This window comes from Rhizophagus irregularis, chromosome 19, assembly GCF_026210795.1.
Source record: "Rhizophagus irregularis chromosome 19, complete sequence".
NCBI classification, from domain to species: Eukaryota; Fungi; Glomeromycota; class Glomeromycetes; order Glomerales; family Glomeraceae; genus Rhizophagus; species Rhizophagus irregularis.
This window is the reverse complement of record NC_089447.1, coordinates 1,607,937-1,623,597: the sequence shown is the minus strand read 5'-3', so window position 1 is coordinate 1,623,597 and position 15,661 is coordinate 1,607,937. Positions and strand designations below refer to the sequence as shown.

Genomic DNA, 15,661 nt, shown 5'->3' with positions numbered 1-15,661 from the left:
TACGACCACTGGATTGCGAATAATATCAAGTTTCGCATTTTTTTAAAAATTTCGAGCGTTAAAAATTAAAAATTCTGATACATGAATTTATTCGTCGTCCAATGGTCATACAAATATGGATTAGGACTCATTGGATTCGTCTCAATGAGACGAGTCGAATGGTGGTGAGATCATGTCTCTAGCATCAATAGATCATAAGTTAATTCACGCTAAATGATTTATAAAAAATTGGCATTAGCAAGCTATCTATCAGTGCTAGAGACGTGATCTTACCACCATTTGACTCGTCTCATTGAGACGAATCCAATGAGTCCTAATTCATATTTGTATGACCATTGGACGACGAATAAATTCATGTATCGGAATTTTTAATTTTTAACGCTCGAAAATTTTAAAAAATGCGAAACTTGATATTATTCGCAATCCAGTAGTCGTACACGAACGAATTTATATTCATTGGATTCGTCTCACTGAGACGCGTCAAATGGTGCTAAGATCATGTCTCTAGCACCGATAGATAGCTTGCTAATTCCAATTATTTATAAATCATTTAGCGTGGGTTAATGTGTGATCTATCGATGCTAGAGACATGATCTTACCACCATTCGACGCGTCTCGTCGAGACGAATCCAATGATATATGGCTCGACTTTGTATGATTACTAGATGGCCGGCTATTCGATTTTTCGCATTTTTATAAAAAATCGGATTAAACTGAACCGAACCGCTGGTTTTTTGGTTCTAATACCCGAACCAAACTGAACCGAATTTTGAGCCGGTTTCGGATTGGTTCCCCGGTTTAGCCCGAACCGTTCGGAGCTTTAGTCAGAATTATACTTAAAACTTTATTGTATTGTAACTCTGCCAATATTAATTGTAGAGAGATGATTTTACTGCCATTTGATTCGTCTTGATGAAACGGTTCTAATGGTATAAAATATAACGAAATCCAATCACCAAATCAATTTCTAAAATTAAAAAATATTAAATAGTTTTTAAGTAATAACTTCGTTAATATTGATGATCACAGAGAGATGAGTTTATCACCATTCAATTCACCTTGATGAGGCGATTCCAACGAGCTATTAATTGTCTTTTTAAAATCACTAGGTACTGAGAAATTTAGTAAAATGTTAAATGGCACAGTAAACATAAATTAAGAAATATTATAATGCTGATGTTAAACATTTTGTTAAATAACTCATCAGCCAGAGATCATAAAGGATAAAACTACCACCATTCGATTTATCTCAATGAGACAATTCTAACAAGCTATGGTACATCTTTGTACGATTATTAGATGTCAAGTTATTTAATATATCTTTATATAACTGTGATTATAAACGGTTCTTTTTAATATAAGATTTTTGAAGATAGGTGTGATAGTAACTATAAATAGATTGTGATTATATAGGATAGATTTTAATAATAAAGTGTTTTGAACATTCAACTGGTATGATTATATAGTAGAATGTAATTATAACGGAAGTGACTATGGAGGGAATTGACTGTATTTAATAGTATGAATTTTTTTAAATATTTAAAATATTTGACAGGTTTATCTATAAAAATAAAAATAAAAGAGATGAAAATAAAAATAAAAGAGATGAAAATAAAAATAAAAGAGATGAAAATAAAAATAAAAGAGATGAAAATAAAAATAAAAGAGATGAAAATAAAAATAAAAGAGATGAAAATAAAAATAAAAGAGATGAAAATAAAAATAAAAGAGATGAAAATAAAAATAAAAGAGATGAAAATAAAAATAAAAGAGATGAAAATAAAAATAAAAGAGATGAAAATAAAAATAAAAGAGATGAAAATAAAAATAAAAGAGATGAAAATAAAAATAAAAGAGATGAAAATAAAAATAAAAGAAAAAATAAAAATAAAAAAGATGAAAATAAAAATGAAAGAAAAACAAAAATAAAAATAAATAAAAATAAAAAGAAAAATAGAATAAAGTAAAAGAAAAAAAAGGTAAAAATAAATGTAAGCAAACTGATAAATTATAAAAAAAAAATGAAATAAAGTTAGTAAAAATAAAATAAAAATAAAAAAGAAAAAGAGATAATAGATATTAATATAATCATGCTAAGGCACAGAATAACAAAGAAAATATTCTTTATTTATTTTTTCAATATTCATAATACAAAATAATTGTTATATTAAAGAGTTCTGAAACTGTATATGTACATTTTATATACTTATTTGTGCTTTGTAATATATTTTATATAATATATGTGAAAAAATTAGAAAAATGAAAAAAATATACCTTTGATTATAAAACTAAAAGATTCTAAAAATCTAAAAGAAAATGATAAAAAAATTAGAGACAAAAAAGAAATGAAAATATAAAAGAAGAAAAAAATGAAAAAATGAAATACCTGATATTTGCATATTTGACAAGACTTCACCTACTACTAAGATATACCACTGGTAGAAATTTCACTATCATATGAAACCTTACCTTAAAATTTGCTTAAATTTTTTGGTTAATTAACTAAAAAGGAAAAAAATCATAACAATATCTGATATGATATAAAATTTTCTTTTATAGTAAGATTTTCAAAGTGTAAACTTTACTTTAGACTATAGGGTAATTTATCTTAATAGTAGGTGGAGTTTTCCTCTAACATAAATCTTTGACCTTGAAACTGGAAGTTTTTAAAAACCTAAAAGAAAATAAAAAACAAAAAATATAAAGAAAAAAAAATAACAAAATGAAATACCTAATATTTGCATACTTTTGAGTTTTGACATGAAATGAAACTAAAAAACCAAAGAAAAGAAAAAAACACCAGACGCATAAACAAATAACTGATTGATTGATATGATATAATTGTCAGTTTAAATTTTCTCTTATTATATTAATAATATTAACTAGATTATTAATAATATAGAATAAAAAGTTAAGTAATAAATAAAAAAATGTATAAATCATATAACTATGGTATTGAATACCATAATGTAAAATATATTATAAAAGATTGTAAATAATTTATTTTAAAAAAAATTATATTTGTACAATTAGTACAATTATAATAAAACTTTGAAAAAGTCCTTATATAGATAAGATACATCTAAGAAAATTTATTATTAGTTTTAAACATTTCTTTTAAGATAATTTCAGGAAATTAAACAATTACAAATCACATGACATGTACATTGCGTCAAAATAGAGCAGGGAATGACTTTGTTAATGAAGAGTAGTGGTCGTTGTGTTCTATGGTAGCCGGATTCATTTTGCCGGGTTACATATATTATTATGGATTTATGGATGTGACAATTAATGGGCGCCGATTAGAGTTTTTACATATAAAAATTCAAATAAATTACCTAATCTTAATCCTAATCCCTTACTAACTTGTCCTAACCCTAATTCTAAAGAACCGGCGCTAGGTTCGTCATTGCTTACTTATAACCGGTGTTACGAGAAAAAACTAATGTTTGATCCGAATTTTTTATTACTACATACACACCAATTACCAATTACCTATAAAGGAAAAAATCGGATAATCTGAATGTATCACAAATATGTATTATAGATTATCAAAAAATTTTTTCATTTGTTAACGCGTCAAGTTTTAATAATAATTTTTAAACTAGTAATGGCTTCAAGTAGAAGTTCTCGTTTACTAACCTTGGTGACTTATAATCAAAATACTTTACTGTCAAAATATGCAAGAAGAAATGCACTTTTGGTTTGCAACTATTGAACATTTCTGTCATTTACGTTATACGATAAGTTTAATCGGGATTATACCTTTTTTTTGTTTAGTCAACATCACGATTTATCAATTTGAATCAAAAAGCTTATAATTCATATTTAAACTCTCCCGAAGAGTTTGCAGCATTTTCTTCACCGCCGGCCGAATTTCGTAATCGCGCAAGGTTGCCGAGAAATACGGTCTGTAAATTATATCGTAATTTTATAAAATTTATAGGTTTAATCGTTAATCAAGGACTTTGTTATTAGATTATAAATTTCGTTCCGCAACAAGAAGCCTGGATTGTAGAACGATTTGGAAAGGTTTTTTTTCATACTGACACTTTATTCTGACTCGATTAGCACGTTCAATTTAAATTTTATCATCTTTCCTTTTAGTTTGACCGACTTCTACAACCTGGTTTATCAGTTGTGATTCCGTTTTTAGAGCGAATTAAATATGTTAAAAGTCTTAAAGAAATTTGTTTAAACATTCCAGCTCAAAGTGCAATTACACAAGGCCAGAATTTATGCTTTTCTTAATTTGATTCTTGTAAATAAAGTTAATAATAGAATTTCTAATTTAAAAAATGGTTTGCCTAAAATTTTTGCAGATAACGTCACTTTAGTTTTGGATGGCGTATTGTATATTAAAGTAGTTGACCCATATAAGGTAATTGTTTAATTTTCTATGAAAAGAAAAAAAAATATTTTTTTTTATTTACTTTTTAATTTACGATAGGCCTCTTATGGCGTCGAAGATGCCGAATATGCTGTTGCGCAATTAGCTCAAACAACAATGCGTGCTGAAATTGGTCAAATGACATTAGATAGAACCTTAGCGGAGCGTGCACATTTGAATGCCAACATTGTTGACGCAATTAACAGTGCTGCTGATGCGTGGGGAATTCGATGTTTAAGATATGAAATTCGTGAGTCTTATTAATATTTTCATTATCTGTTGTATTATAATTGTTTGACCTTTTTTTTTTTTGATAAGGTGATATTCATCCACCAACTAAGGTTGTTGAATCTATGCATCAACAAGTATCTGCTGAACGATCCAAAAGAGCATCTATTCTTGAGTCAGAAGGTTTCATGATTATTACATACTAGTTAAATTTGTATACTATATTATGATATTTTAACTTCAATTTCTTATTTATTTCAGGTCAAAGACAAGCTGCAATAAACGTTGCTGAGGGAAACAAACAATCTGTTATTTTAGCATCAGAGGCTGAAAAATCCGAACAAATTAACAAAGCATCAGGTAGATTGTCACAATTATACAATTATATAATTGCGTAATTCATATATTAAATTTATGTTATTAGGTGAGTCTGAAGCCATTGTTCTTCGTGCGAGAGCCACGGCTGAAGGAATTATAAAGATTGCTCAAGCTATTGAGAATCCTTATGGTAAAGACGCCGTCACACTTACAATTGCTGAGAAATATATGGAAGCATTCGGAAATCTTGCTAAAGAAGGCAACTCTATTATAGTTCCCGCATCTACTAGTGACGCTGGATCTATGATTGCACAGGTATGTAAAAAAAAGTATTTATAAGTTGATAAATATATTAAATTAATCATTCGAATTTTCAGGCCTTATCCATCTATAATAATGTAAAAAAGCAAACAGAACAACCAAGCAAAATTAACGACACAAGGGGGCAAGACAATAAAAATATTTAATTAATTTTCTCTATTAACTAATATAAAAATAATATTTTTCTAATTCTAAAATAATTAAACAATAAACGCTTCTTCTACAAAATGTTTTATGATTTCTTTTCCCTTTGTTTGAAGCCTATTTCTCATAACGATTGCCGCATGAGCGTTAAATGCATCAAGAAACACGACAATTTTCTCCCACTTTAATTTATTTAAATTTGAAAATGCTTCACATTGAGCTTGACAGACACGAACACAAGGAAATTGTGAAGACGTAGTAAATTCAGACATCGGTGTAGAAGCAGAAGCATCTTCAAATAGATTTGAATTTGACAGTGATTTTTGTGTTGTAGGCGAACTTGGTGCAAGAAAATTTTTTATATTCATAGCAGTTTCCACAGCATCTTCTTCTAAGCTTGTAGATCCAACAGTTCCAAAATCATTTGACAAACCATTATTTGAATTCTTAACCTTCATTGCTAAAATTTTTCGCACTCTTCGTCTTGACATTATTCCTTGAAATGTTATAGTACTAAGTACAAGAATAATCCATAAAGGTAAAAGGATAGGAGTAGCTATAACAACCAACATATAACGTAAGACTCCTTTGATCGTATTTGTTAACTTTTGATTAAAAGAAATTTTTGGTATATTTTCAAGTTTTGATATTGATTCTATTATATCTTGAAATTTCTCATTCGTTACACTAAAATTAATAATATAGTTTGAGTAATATAATAACATGAAAATATTAAATAAGGATGATAAAATAATTTACATTTCCAATTCATCAAAATTTTCAAATGGATCGATTTCAGATATTGCAGCCGTCCAAAAAGGAACTGTCCTATCATTTCTGGAGTTTGCATATATTTTTCTATATTTAAACTCAGAAAGAGCCTTAAAAAAAATTTGATCTTTTCGAAATATAAAAAGAAATATAAATAACTTTGGATGAATTGAATAATAGATAATAAAGATTAATTTTTACCTGGACGAGACATTGTCAATAAAATCGGTTCATTTCCTTCATATTTATCCACAAATGTAAGTTGTTCTCCTGAAAATTTTTAAATTTAGATTAGATTTAAAAAAAAAATTGTGAAATTTAAAATGATGAAACAATTTATATTACCAGTTTGTGATAATAAAGTTGATGATATCCAATTAACAAGTTTTGCTAATAGTTTACTGTCTTCACGTCGAATACCTAAATGTGGAGTTGCAAATGTTGCGAATAACTACCAATAAATTAAAAAAAATTAACTCGAATTAAAATTAGATATAATCGAGAAATTTATAAGAAAAAAAGTAAACATGTACAATTGGTTCAATATTTTTAAAAAATCCTTGTTGATAAAGTATTCCAATCGTATATCTTGATATTAAACCACCAAGAGAATATCCAATAATACTAAATTTTGTGACTTTATTTGAGGTATTGTCTTGGAGGGATTTAACTTCAGCAAGAATCTATTATTCAGATTTTTAAAGAAACAAAAAAAAGTTTTAATTTTTAAAAAATCTCTGATATAATGAATTGATAGTTTTTTTTTTTAAAAAAAAATAAAATTCAACATACTTCTTCTACAAGTCTATCCCCACATACGTTTATACCATCATAAGTATATTTTGATGAGTTGCTCTTTGCGTTTAACTAAAGAAAAATTATTGAATATTAAAAACATGTCAAACAAGGACTTTTACAAGAGGGGAAAGAATTGACTTACAATTTGAACATAATCACCATGTTTTGCTTCGAATTGTTCAACAAGATATTGTAAATGGCCAGGATTTCCCCATAAACTAAATCAAAAGAAAATTCATCAAATTAATTGAATTGTAAATCGATAAAGGGATTTAGTAAAAAGAGTATCATAAATTTTACCCATGAGAAAATACGACTAGATGAATTTCCTTTGACGAACTCATTTATAAAATTGTATAAAAGTGACCTCTAAGTAATAAAAAGTAAGAGAAAAGAAAATTTGGTTCATTTTTTAAAAATAAAAAATCTTTATAATAATTTTATTTCAGTAAAACAAATGCTGCAAGAAAATAAATTTAATTACTAATTATGGATAATTTAATTAACATCTATAATTACATAAGATGATTAATGGATTATTTGAATTACCCGATTCCCCGTCGGCGGATAATACCCTAACAATATGACGTCACGAATTACTAAAAGATTGTCAAATTGGGGTAATTTGGAAAATCTCTATCGCATAATCATAATTTGGAATTAGTTAGTAACTTTTGCTTTATAATCAAAGGATTATAACCCTTATGTTCAACATTTTTGTAAGAAGGAATATAAACATACTTTTTAGTTTAGAAAATTCCATCTCCTAAAAATCATTTCTCTGGGGGAAAATATTATTAAATCAATCCGAATTCTGATAAAAACGATTATAATAGCCAATTAAATACGTATTATAATAGTAATTTCAAGGGCTTAGCATTTACATATTATGCAGAATATTTTATCTCATTCATATGAAAAAGATTAAGTATTTGATAATCTGAAATAAAACGATTCATATGTTCATGTGCAAATTCAATATCTGATGGAAAACTCATAGTTCAGCCGACATTTAATGATCAGCGGCCGATGATCTAGTTCAAATATTAAGTTCCGAATTTTTCGGACCGATGGTACGGAATTATTCTTTTTGAGATTAACAAAATGTGAAAGTCTCTTAAAAAAAAAGGAGAATCGAAATCACTAATTAATCACAGTGATAATGCGTGTTATTTTAAATATATAATAATTTTTTAATATAAAAAATAATGAATTTTTCCAGAGTTTTGACATTTATTTAAAAAAAGTAGAAATTATATTTAAAGAGATGAATTACTAAAAAAAATAATTATATTATATATATAAAAATTTTGTTCTTTGAAAAAAAAGATTATTTGAAAAATAAAGAATATATCACATACAATATAAAACTTTATTTGTACGTGTTGTAAAATTATTGCCTTTAAAGTCAGGTAACAGTCCCTGAAATTCTGGTAATGATTTATCATTTAATTTATTTTCACGAATTAAAAATTCTACTTAAATATCAAACAATCGCAAAAGTTCTTTATGGCGTAAGATATTCATCACGCGATGTTTCATTGATCTTCATCGATAACTTATTATGTTAAATGGATTTATGTGAACCAATCAATGCAACTGTTTTTATTCCAAACTTATTGTTTTAAATTTTTATATCTTTTATATCAATTAAATCTTTATTTTTTTAAAAAAAAAGAAACAATTAAAATAATTTTAAAGAATTACTAAATTACTAAAATTACCAAATTTTTATATATTATAATCCATTTAAATGTAAAATGTCCATCCATAAAGAATTTTCTTGACAATCTATCTGAGAAATCTTTACGTATCTAATTATCTTAATTATCACCTACGAGAAAATCACCTATTTTCCCGTATATTAGGCAAATAATTTCCAATTTGGATAAAATGTCCGTATATATAAATCCAAGTTTACACTTATTTTATGGGTTAAAAATCGCGAGATAATTATATTCATTCATTGTAAAAAAAAATATCCCGCGAAAATCTTTATTTTAAACATATAAATAATGAATTTTTAATTTTCTTTCCTTTTTTCTTTTTTTTTTAAAAAAAAATGCATTAATTACCTGATGTAAAAGAAAATTAGTTCATTATAAATTTTTCTTAAAAAAAAAAAAGAAAAAGGATTTTTTTTCCTTTCTTTTTCTTTTCCTCTTCTTTTTCTTTTTCCTCGACCCATTTGTGTATTAATTTTTTATACTTATTATTTGTAAGTAAAAAAGAAATACACATATTATATATCTGTTACTTATTCTTCGTTTCTTATTAACAGATACCTTTCTTTCCTTTGAATTATTCTTAATTAACGTAATTTTAACGTCTTACTTTCATTCATTAAAACTTTCGTCCTTTGGTAAATATATAATTATATACAATGAAAATGATGAAAAAAAAAATCAAATAACGAATACTTTTTCTTCTTTTTTTTTTAGAGAACACGAACAATCTTAATTTCTTAACGCACCAGTAAGTATGGCAACTACCGATAATAAGACAGTATATGTTGATATAACAATCGGAGTTGTTGTTATTTTAATTGGTGCAATCGTTTATACTGGACGGATTATATATAAAAGAAGAAGAAGAAGAAGAAGAAGAAGAAGAACGGATTCTGAAAGTGTTCTCGAGTCAGTAGTAGAAATGGGAGAAATGAATAATACACCTAAAAAAACTGCGGCAGATCATCTCGGAGAATTAAAGGAAGTGACACAAAAAGTTTTACAACCTTTAAGGAAAAGTTCTTCATTCTCTTCTCCAAGAGAAAATGTATCTACTGTTCTTAGTTCAGAAAGAAGTTCGGTTTCTTTTAAAAATAATACGAGACATGATAATAAAATTTCTACTTTAAAAGATTCTTTAATGTTTAAACCATTTAAAGTACCTCCTCCTCCTCCTCCCTCACCATTAAGAAATGATGATTTTAAAGTAGAACCAATACGATTGTCATTGTTAAATTTATTACTTAATAATGAATCTACAAATACATCATCATCTATATCTTCCCCTATAATTGATTCATCATCAGATTTATCATTCCCTACTGGAACAAATTCAAATAATGATTCATTAAATTCATTACAAAAATCATTATCAAAGTCACAACCAGATTTTAACAATTTATCACGAACAACTAATATCCCTAGAGAAACAAATTTAAAAGAGGATTCATTAAGAAAAACATTATCAAAGTCACAACCAGATTTTAACAAATTTCGAACAACTACTATCCCTAGAGAAACAAATTTAAAAAAGGATCCATTAAGAAAAACTTTATCAAAGTCACAAACAGATTTAAAGAATTCATTACAAACAACTACACTCCCTAGAGAAACAAATTCAAAAGAGAATTTATTACGAAAATCAATGTCAAAGTCTCAACCAGATTTAAAGGATTTATCCCGACAAAAATTGCCGCAGTTAGATTTAACATCTCCTCCAAAATTAAATTCAAAAAAAGGTCCATTATCGCAGTTGGATTTAACACCTTCTTCACGGACAATACCACAATTAAATTCGACAATGCCTTCAGAAGCACGTTATAAATGGGATTTAACACGAACAACGTCAACAACGCCAAAATTAGATTCTAAAGTTCAATCAAAGAGGTCAAATAGACACACATATTCACGCAACAAAGAAACGAATGATTATTCAAATTTTCAACCGGTACAAAACATTAAACCTGTTCAAAATGTTCAAAATGCTCAATCAGAAAAAACTGGCAAGATCACAAAAATCGTAGAAACTGAAGTAGAAGAATTAACATTATCTCCTATGTACAGAATAGTAAAACCAGTTTTTAAAAACGTAAGACAAGATGATGAAATAATTCTTGATGCAACTTTGGAATGAAAAGTTATTCAATAAATATAAACGAATGTTTTGTTATCGGATAAATCTATTATTGTTATTATTATTATTGCAATTTCTATTTATAGAGATTCCGCACTATGAAATTATTTTAATTTAATAACTAATAGAACTTTTTTTTTTTTAAGATTTTTATTTATTTATTTATTTTTTTTTATGCTTATTTTTTTTTTAAAAAAAATTTTAATTGTAATTAAGAATGGTTTATAGAAATAATCATGTATTAATTTTTTGCTGCGGGGTACAAACCAAATTTTCGGTGGATTTGTAATTTTTTTCCCGATTGAACGCCCAAAAAGTATTTGATTACACAAATAATGGTACAAATATTTAAACAATACACTTTTTTTAACAGTCTGCAGTGACATTCTTTACTTTTTTTACTTTAGTTTTCTTTTGAATGATTAGTTCGAAAACAAAATTTACGCCTACGCGCCTACGTAGTGTAACGAAAAAAAACAAAAAAAAACTTTATTATAGTCGCTCATTTTGAAATGTTATCCTTATGCATAAATAGGTTATCTTTTTCATTGAAAAATATAATTCTCTTTTGTTACGAATTTGTTAAATATTAGTAAAATATGGCCAATAAATACGCGAATAAGCCGCGTTTTTTTTTTATGATATCTATTGTAGTGTTTTTTAGTATATTATTTGGTTTGAGCACTTTGGTTCAAGCTCAACTTTTGAATCAAGAAGAATTTCTTTTAGAAACTGGTAATTGGTTAGGTGATAAGGCTGAACAAATATTGGAAGATACTGTCAATAAATTTGTTCATAATAAATGGAATAATAAACAAGATAAATCCGATGATGGTTGGGTTAAAGTTTTATCTCATGAAGCTTTTCCCGACTATGAAATCAAATTAAAAGAACCAAAAATTTGTGATTCTACTGTTAAACAGGTTTGTTTTTTTTTTCGTTGCCGTTGAGAAAAGAATAATAAAATTTGATTAAATAGTTAAATAAATTCTTTATTAGTATTCCGGATATCTTGATGTTGGAAGTAAAAAACATTTCTTCTTTTGGTTCTTTGAATCAAGGGATAATCCTAAAGAAGATCCTGTTGTTCTTTGGGTTCGTATTTTTGTAAACGATTTATATATCAAAGTTTTTTATTTTTTTAATTAACTTATTGTTTCTTCATTTAATTTCTTTGATTAGCTTAATGGAGGTCCAGGGTATGTTATTAAAATGATCATTTTTTTATTTTATCGTAATACAATGTGATTTCTCTGGTTGAACAAGTATTTATTTCTATACAATTAGATGTTCTTCTTTGACTGGTTTGTATTTTGAACTTGGACCATGTGCTGTTACTGAAGACGGAGCTTCTACGGTTTGGAATGAACATTCATGGAATAACAATGCTAGTGTTTTATTCCTGGATCAAGTATGAATTTTTGTTATGCTTTGTTTATAAGTTAAATTACATTCGATAATATAATTAATTATTATATTATCACTTGTAGCCTATAAATGTTGGTTACTCTTATGGAGATGGAGTATCTAGTACACTTGCTGCAGCAACTGATGTTTACGCTTTCCTTCAAATCTTTTACAAAGAATTCAACCAATTCGCAAATTTGGATTTCCATATTGCTGGTGAATCGTAAGTAACAATTGCGTGTGTTACGAATATTATAACATCTGATATTTATTTATATTTTACAATTTCTTTACCAATAGATACGCTGGTCATTACATTCCTGCTATTGCCGCCGAGATTAACAACAATAATAAAGGAACTTCATCGTGGGTTCTTTCAAGGCCAGAGGGATTACAGGATCTTTTACATATCAATCTTGAATCAGTTTTAATAGGCAATGGTCTTGTCGATCCACTGGTTCAATATGAATATTACCCAAAGGTAACTTACCTTTTTTTTTTCTCTTCTTTTTTTTTGTAACTTTTGATGATTTAAACTTATGATGTTTTTGTTTAGATGGCATGTAATAACACATATAAGCCAGTTTTGGATCAAGATACCTGCGACAGTATGGCTGAAGCGTATCCTAAATGTGCTAAGATGATTAGCAATTGTTATGAGAGACCTAGTGTCTTTACTTGTCTTCCGGCTTCAATGTATTGTAACAATAAAATGATTCAACCTTATCAAGCTTCCGGACAAAATCCTTATGACGTTAGAGTTGAATGTGAAGGAGGCCAATTGTGTTATCCAATCCTTAAAGCCATTGAAAAGTACTCCAATCTTCCTGAGGTCAAGAATGAATTAGGTGTCAGCGATGAAGTCAAATATGAGTAAGTATAACTTATTTGAAAAAAAAAATATTAAAATATTTTAATAATTTATTTAAAAATTTTTCCATTTTTGCAAATTTATTGTAGGAGTTGTAATATGCAAATCAATTTTGCTTTTCAAATGTCAGGAGACTGGTAAATAAATTTGAAATGATTTAATTTCATGTTAAAAAATAAACGTTTCGTTTATTCTGATTTTATTTCTTAATTTTTAGGATGAGACCATTCCATCTTCTTATTCCAGAATTGTTAAAATCAAACATAGATGTATTAGTATATGCAGGGTAAGTATTATGTCAAATTATGTTCAATAATTGAAAAGTTAACCAACTATTTATTTGGCTAATAAAATATTTTTTCCCTTTCTTTAGTGATGCTGATTTTATTTGTAATTGGTATGGAAATGAAGCTTGGGTTAGAGAATTGGAATGGGAATACAAAGAAGGATTTAATGCAGCAGAAGATACAAAATGGATTACGGAAAAAACATCCTCTCATGCAGGATATGTCAGGTCTCACAATGGATTAACATTCTTGCGCGTATTTGAAGCAGGCCATATGGTTCCTTATGACCAAGCGTCAGCCAGTTTAGATTTCTTTAATAGATGGATTAGTAAGAAATCTCTTTAAAGAGAATATTCATTTATACTTTTTTTTTTTTGAAATAATTATGTAATAATTTTAATTTCAGCAAATAAACTTTGAATCATTTAAATTTTTTTGTAAGCAAATTTTAATGGAAATTTCAAGTTAATTATATTACATTTTTTACGTAAATAATTACTAACTTAAATTATTGGGAATGACAAGATCAATTTGCATTGATACATAATCATCATTTTCAGGAGAAGAATTATTGCTAATTATACTACTAGTAGTTTTACCAGTAAGAATTCTATCATGAATAGAAAGTGTTGAACCAGTAACTTTATTACTATTATTAATATTATCAATACTCAAGAAATCATCATCAAAGTCATTTGTTATATAAATAAAATTTTCAGTAATTCCATTTTTTAAATCATTCTCCCAAGTTATATAAATTTTATCAAATAATAACCATTTAACCAATGTAGTATATATTTCTTTTGCTTTTGGTCTTTTAGTATAATCTTTATCCCAACAAGATTGAATTAAATCCCATAATTCTAAAGGGGTACCATTAATTGGAGGAGGTCTTTTATTATTAGTCGTAATTGATTGGATTAAATCAAAATCATAAGGACAATTATCATAAACTTTTTTACCACTAAGAATTTCCCAAGCAATTATACTAAAACCATAAATATCAGCTTCAGGACCATAATGTTCACTTAAAAAAACTTCAGGAGCAACATAAGGAGGGATACCATAAATTATCCTACTGTTTCTTTTCTCAGTATATGGATGACATAGACCTAAATCTGATACATAGAATGAATTTTTACTTCTTAATATATTACCAGGATGTATATCACCATGAATTAAACCATTAGAATGAATATCTCTTATAGCAGATATAATTTCTTTTAATATACGTAATTTATCTTCAAAATTAAGATTATTATAATTATTAATAAGATAATTTCTTAAATCACCATTTTTAGCATATTCCATTACAATCATATAATGATTGTTAAAATCTTTAGTAACACCATAAACTAAAGGAATATAAGTACTAAAAAGTTTTGTTTGTAAATCCAATTCATTTATAAATTTTTTCATATCAGATTTATTTAATAAAGTTTTTAATGCAACAATTTCAGGTTCCAAACCATTTAAACCAATTTTCCATACTGATTTATAAATAATACCTTCACCACCTTTTTTTAATAATTTTATATCATCAAATTCATTATACGGAATAAAAAATAATGGTAAATTTATAAGATTTTCTTGATTAAGTTTTTGAGTACTTTTTAAATAATCATCAAGTTGTTTTGATCCACTAGTAAAATTTCGAAATCTTTGTGAAATTGATGATTTATTAATTATTTCTAAATATCCTATTTTTGATCTCATATTTGATACTGTTTATTTATTCTTGTATAAAAAAAAAATGTAAATGATGAAGGAAATATGAACGGGTATTTATATGAAAATATTTTAAGGGTGAGGGTAAAAAAAGGTCTTAATATAGTATATATGGTGTAACAGAAGATTTTATATATTACGTGAGGTGGAAGTAATAAATGTCACTGCCCTTATCTGTTATTATTATTAAATTATTATGTATTTATAAACAGATATTTATTGTTGAAAGACAATACTTTAACTTCTTTCGGAGAATAAAAGAAAATACCTTTACGATAACCACTACGTAAGCCTCAATACGGGAAAAACGGAGCGATTTTATATTTTTGAATCATTATCATTGTAATAACGCTTTATTTAATTATATAATTTTGGATATAATTACGTATATATACTTTTTTTTATACTTCCTTTATCAACTTTCCTATTATTAACTATTAATAAAATATCCATTGTATAGAAAAATTCTGATTTGTTACACAGCTTTATATTAACTTCTAATATAAGAAAATCTTTATGAGATTTCCTCTTTTTAAA

At 26.6% G+C, this 15,661-nt stretch overlaps 5 protein-coding genes across 5 annotated transcripts; 3 read left to right on the top strand and 2 right to left on the bottom strand.

Annotated features, from left to right (window-relative positions):
• The first annotated feature begins 3,602 nt into the window (after positions 1 to 3,602).
• On the top strand, positions 3,603 to 5,491 carry OCT59_010904 (Stomatin-like protein 2 mitochondrial). The gene is made up of 10 exons (XM_025330783.2): positions 3,603 to 3,703; positions 3,781 to 3,909; positions 3,979 to 4,032; positions 4,108 to 4,228; positions 4,323 to 4,381; positions 4,451 to 4,640; positions 4,709 to 4,801; positions 4,880 to 4,978; positions 5,043 to 5,251; positions 5,314 to 5,491. Exons 1-10 carry the CDS (start codon positions 3,611 to 3,613, stop codon positions 5,401 to 5,403), a joined length of 1,137 nt encoding a protein of 378 aa, XP_025168926.1. The 5' UTR covers positions 3,603 to 3,610; the 3' UTR covers positions 5,404 to 5,491.
• Positions 5,368 to 7,314, bottom strand: OCT59_010903 (uncharacterized protein; the record flags this gene model as incomplete). The annotated part of the gene is made up of 8 exons (XM_025323635.2): positions 5,368 to 6,088; positions 6,161 to 6,299; positions 6,374 to 6,442; positions 6,518 to 6,623; positions 6,706 to 6,855; positions 6,965 to 7,039; positions 7,113 to 7,188; positions 7,271 to 7,314. 8 exons carry the CDS (start codon positions 7,312 to 7,314, stop codon positions 5,458 to 5,460), a joined length of 1,290 nt encoding a protein of 429 aa, XP_025168927.1. The 3' UTR covers positions 5,368 to 5,457.
• A 2,137-nt stretch (positions 7,315 to 9,451) lies between these two features.
• On the top strand, positions 9,452 to 10,831 carry OCT59_010902 (uncharacterized protein; the record flags this gene model as incomplete). The annotated part of the gene is made up of 1 exon (XM_025321420.2): positions 9,452 to 10,831. One exon carries the CDS (start codon positions 9,452 to 9,454, stop codon positions 10,829 to 10,831), a length of 1,380 nt encoding a protein of 459 aa, XP_025168928.2.
• A 523-nt stretch (positions 10,832 to 11,354) lies between these two features.
• Positions 11,355 to 13,842, top strand: OCT59_010901 (uncharacterized protein). Its single transcript, XM_025321421.2, has 10 exons — positions 11,355 to 11,754; positions 11,831 to 11,926; positions 12,014 to 12,030; positions 12,119 to 12,242; positions 12,322 to 12,461; positions 12,539 to 12,719; positions 12,795 to 13,111; positions 13,199 to 13,246; positions 13,327 to 13,395; positions 13,483 to 13,842. The coding sequence occupies exons 1-10, from the start codon at positions 11,431 to 11,433 to the stop codon at positions 13,739 to 13,741; spliced, it is 1,575 nt and encodes a 524-aa protein (XP_025168929.2). The 5' UTR covers positions 11,355 to 11,430; the 3' UTR covers positions 13,742 to 13,842.
• On the bottom strand, positions 13,840 to 15,139 carry OCT59_010900 (uncharacterized protein). The gene has a single exon (XM_025321422.2). The coding sequence runs from the start codon at positions 15,110 to 15,112 to the stop codon at positions 13,895 to 13,897; it is 1,218 nt and encodes a 405-aa protein (XP_025168930.2). The 5' UTR covers positions 15,113 to 15,139; the 3' UTR covers positions 13,840 to 13,894.
• Between the last annotated feature and the right edge of the window lie 522 nt (positions 15,140 to 15,661).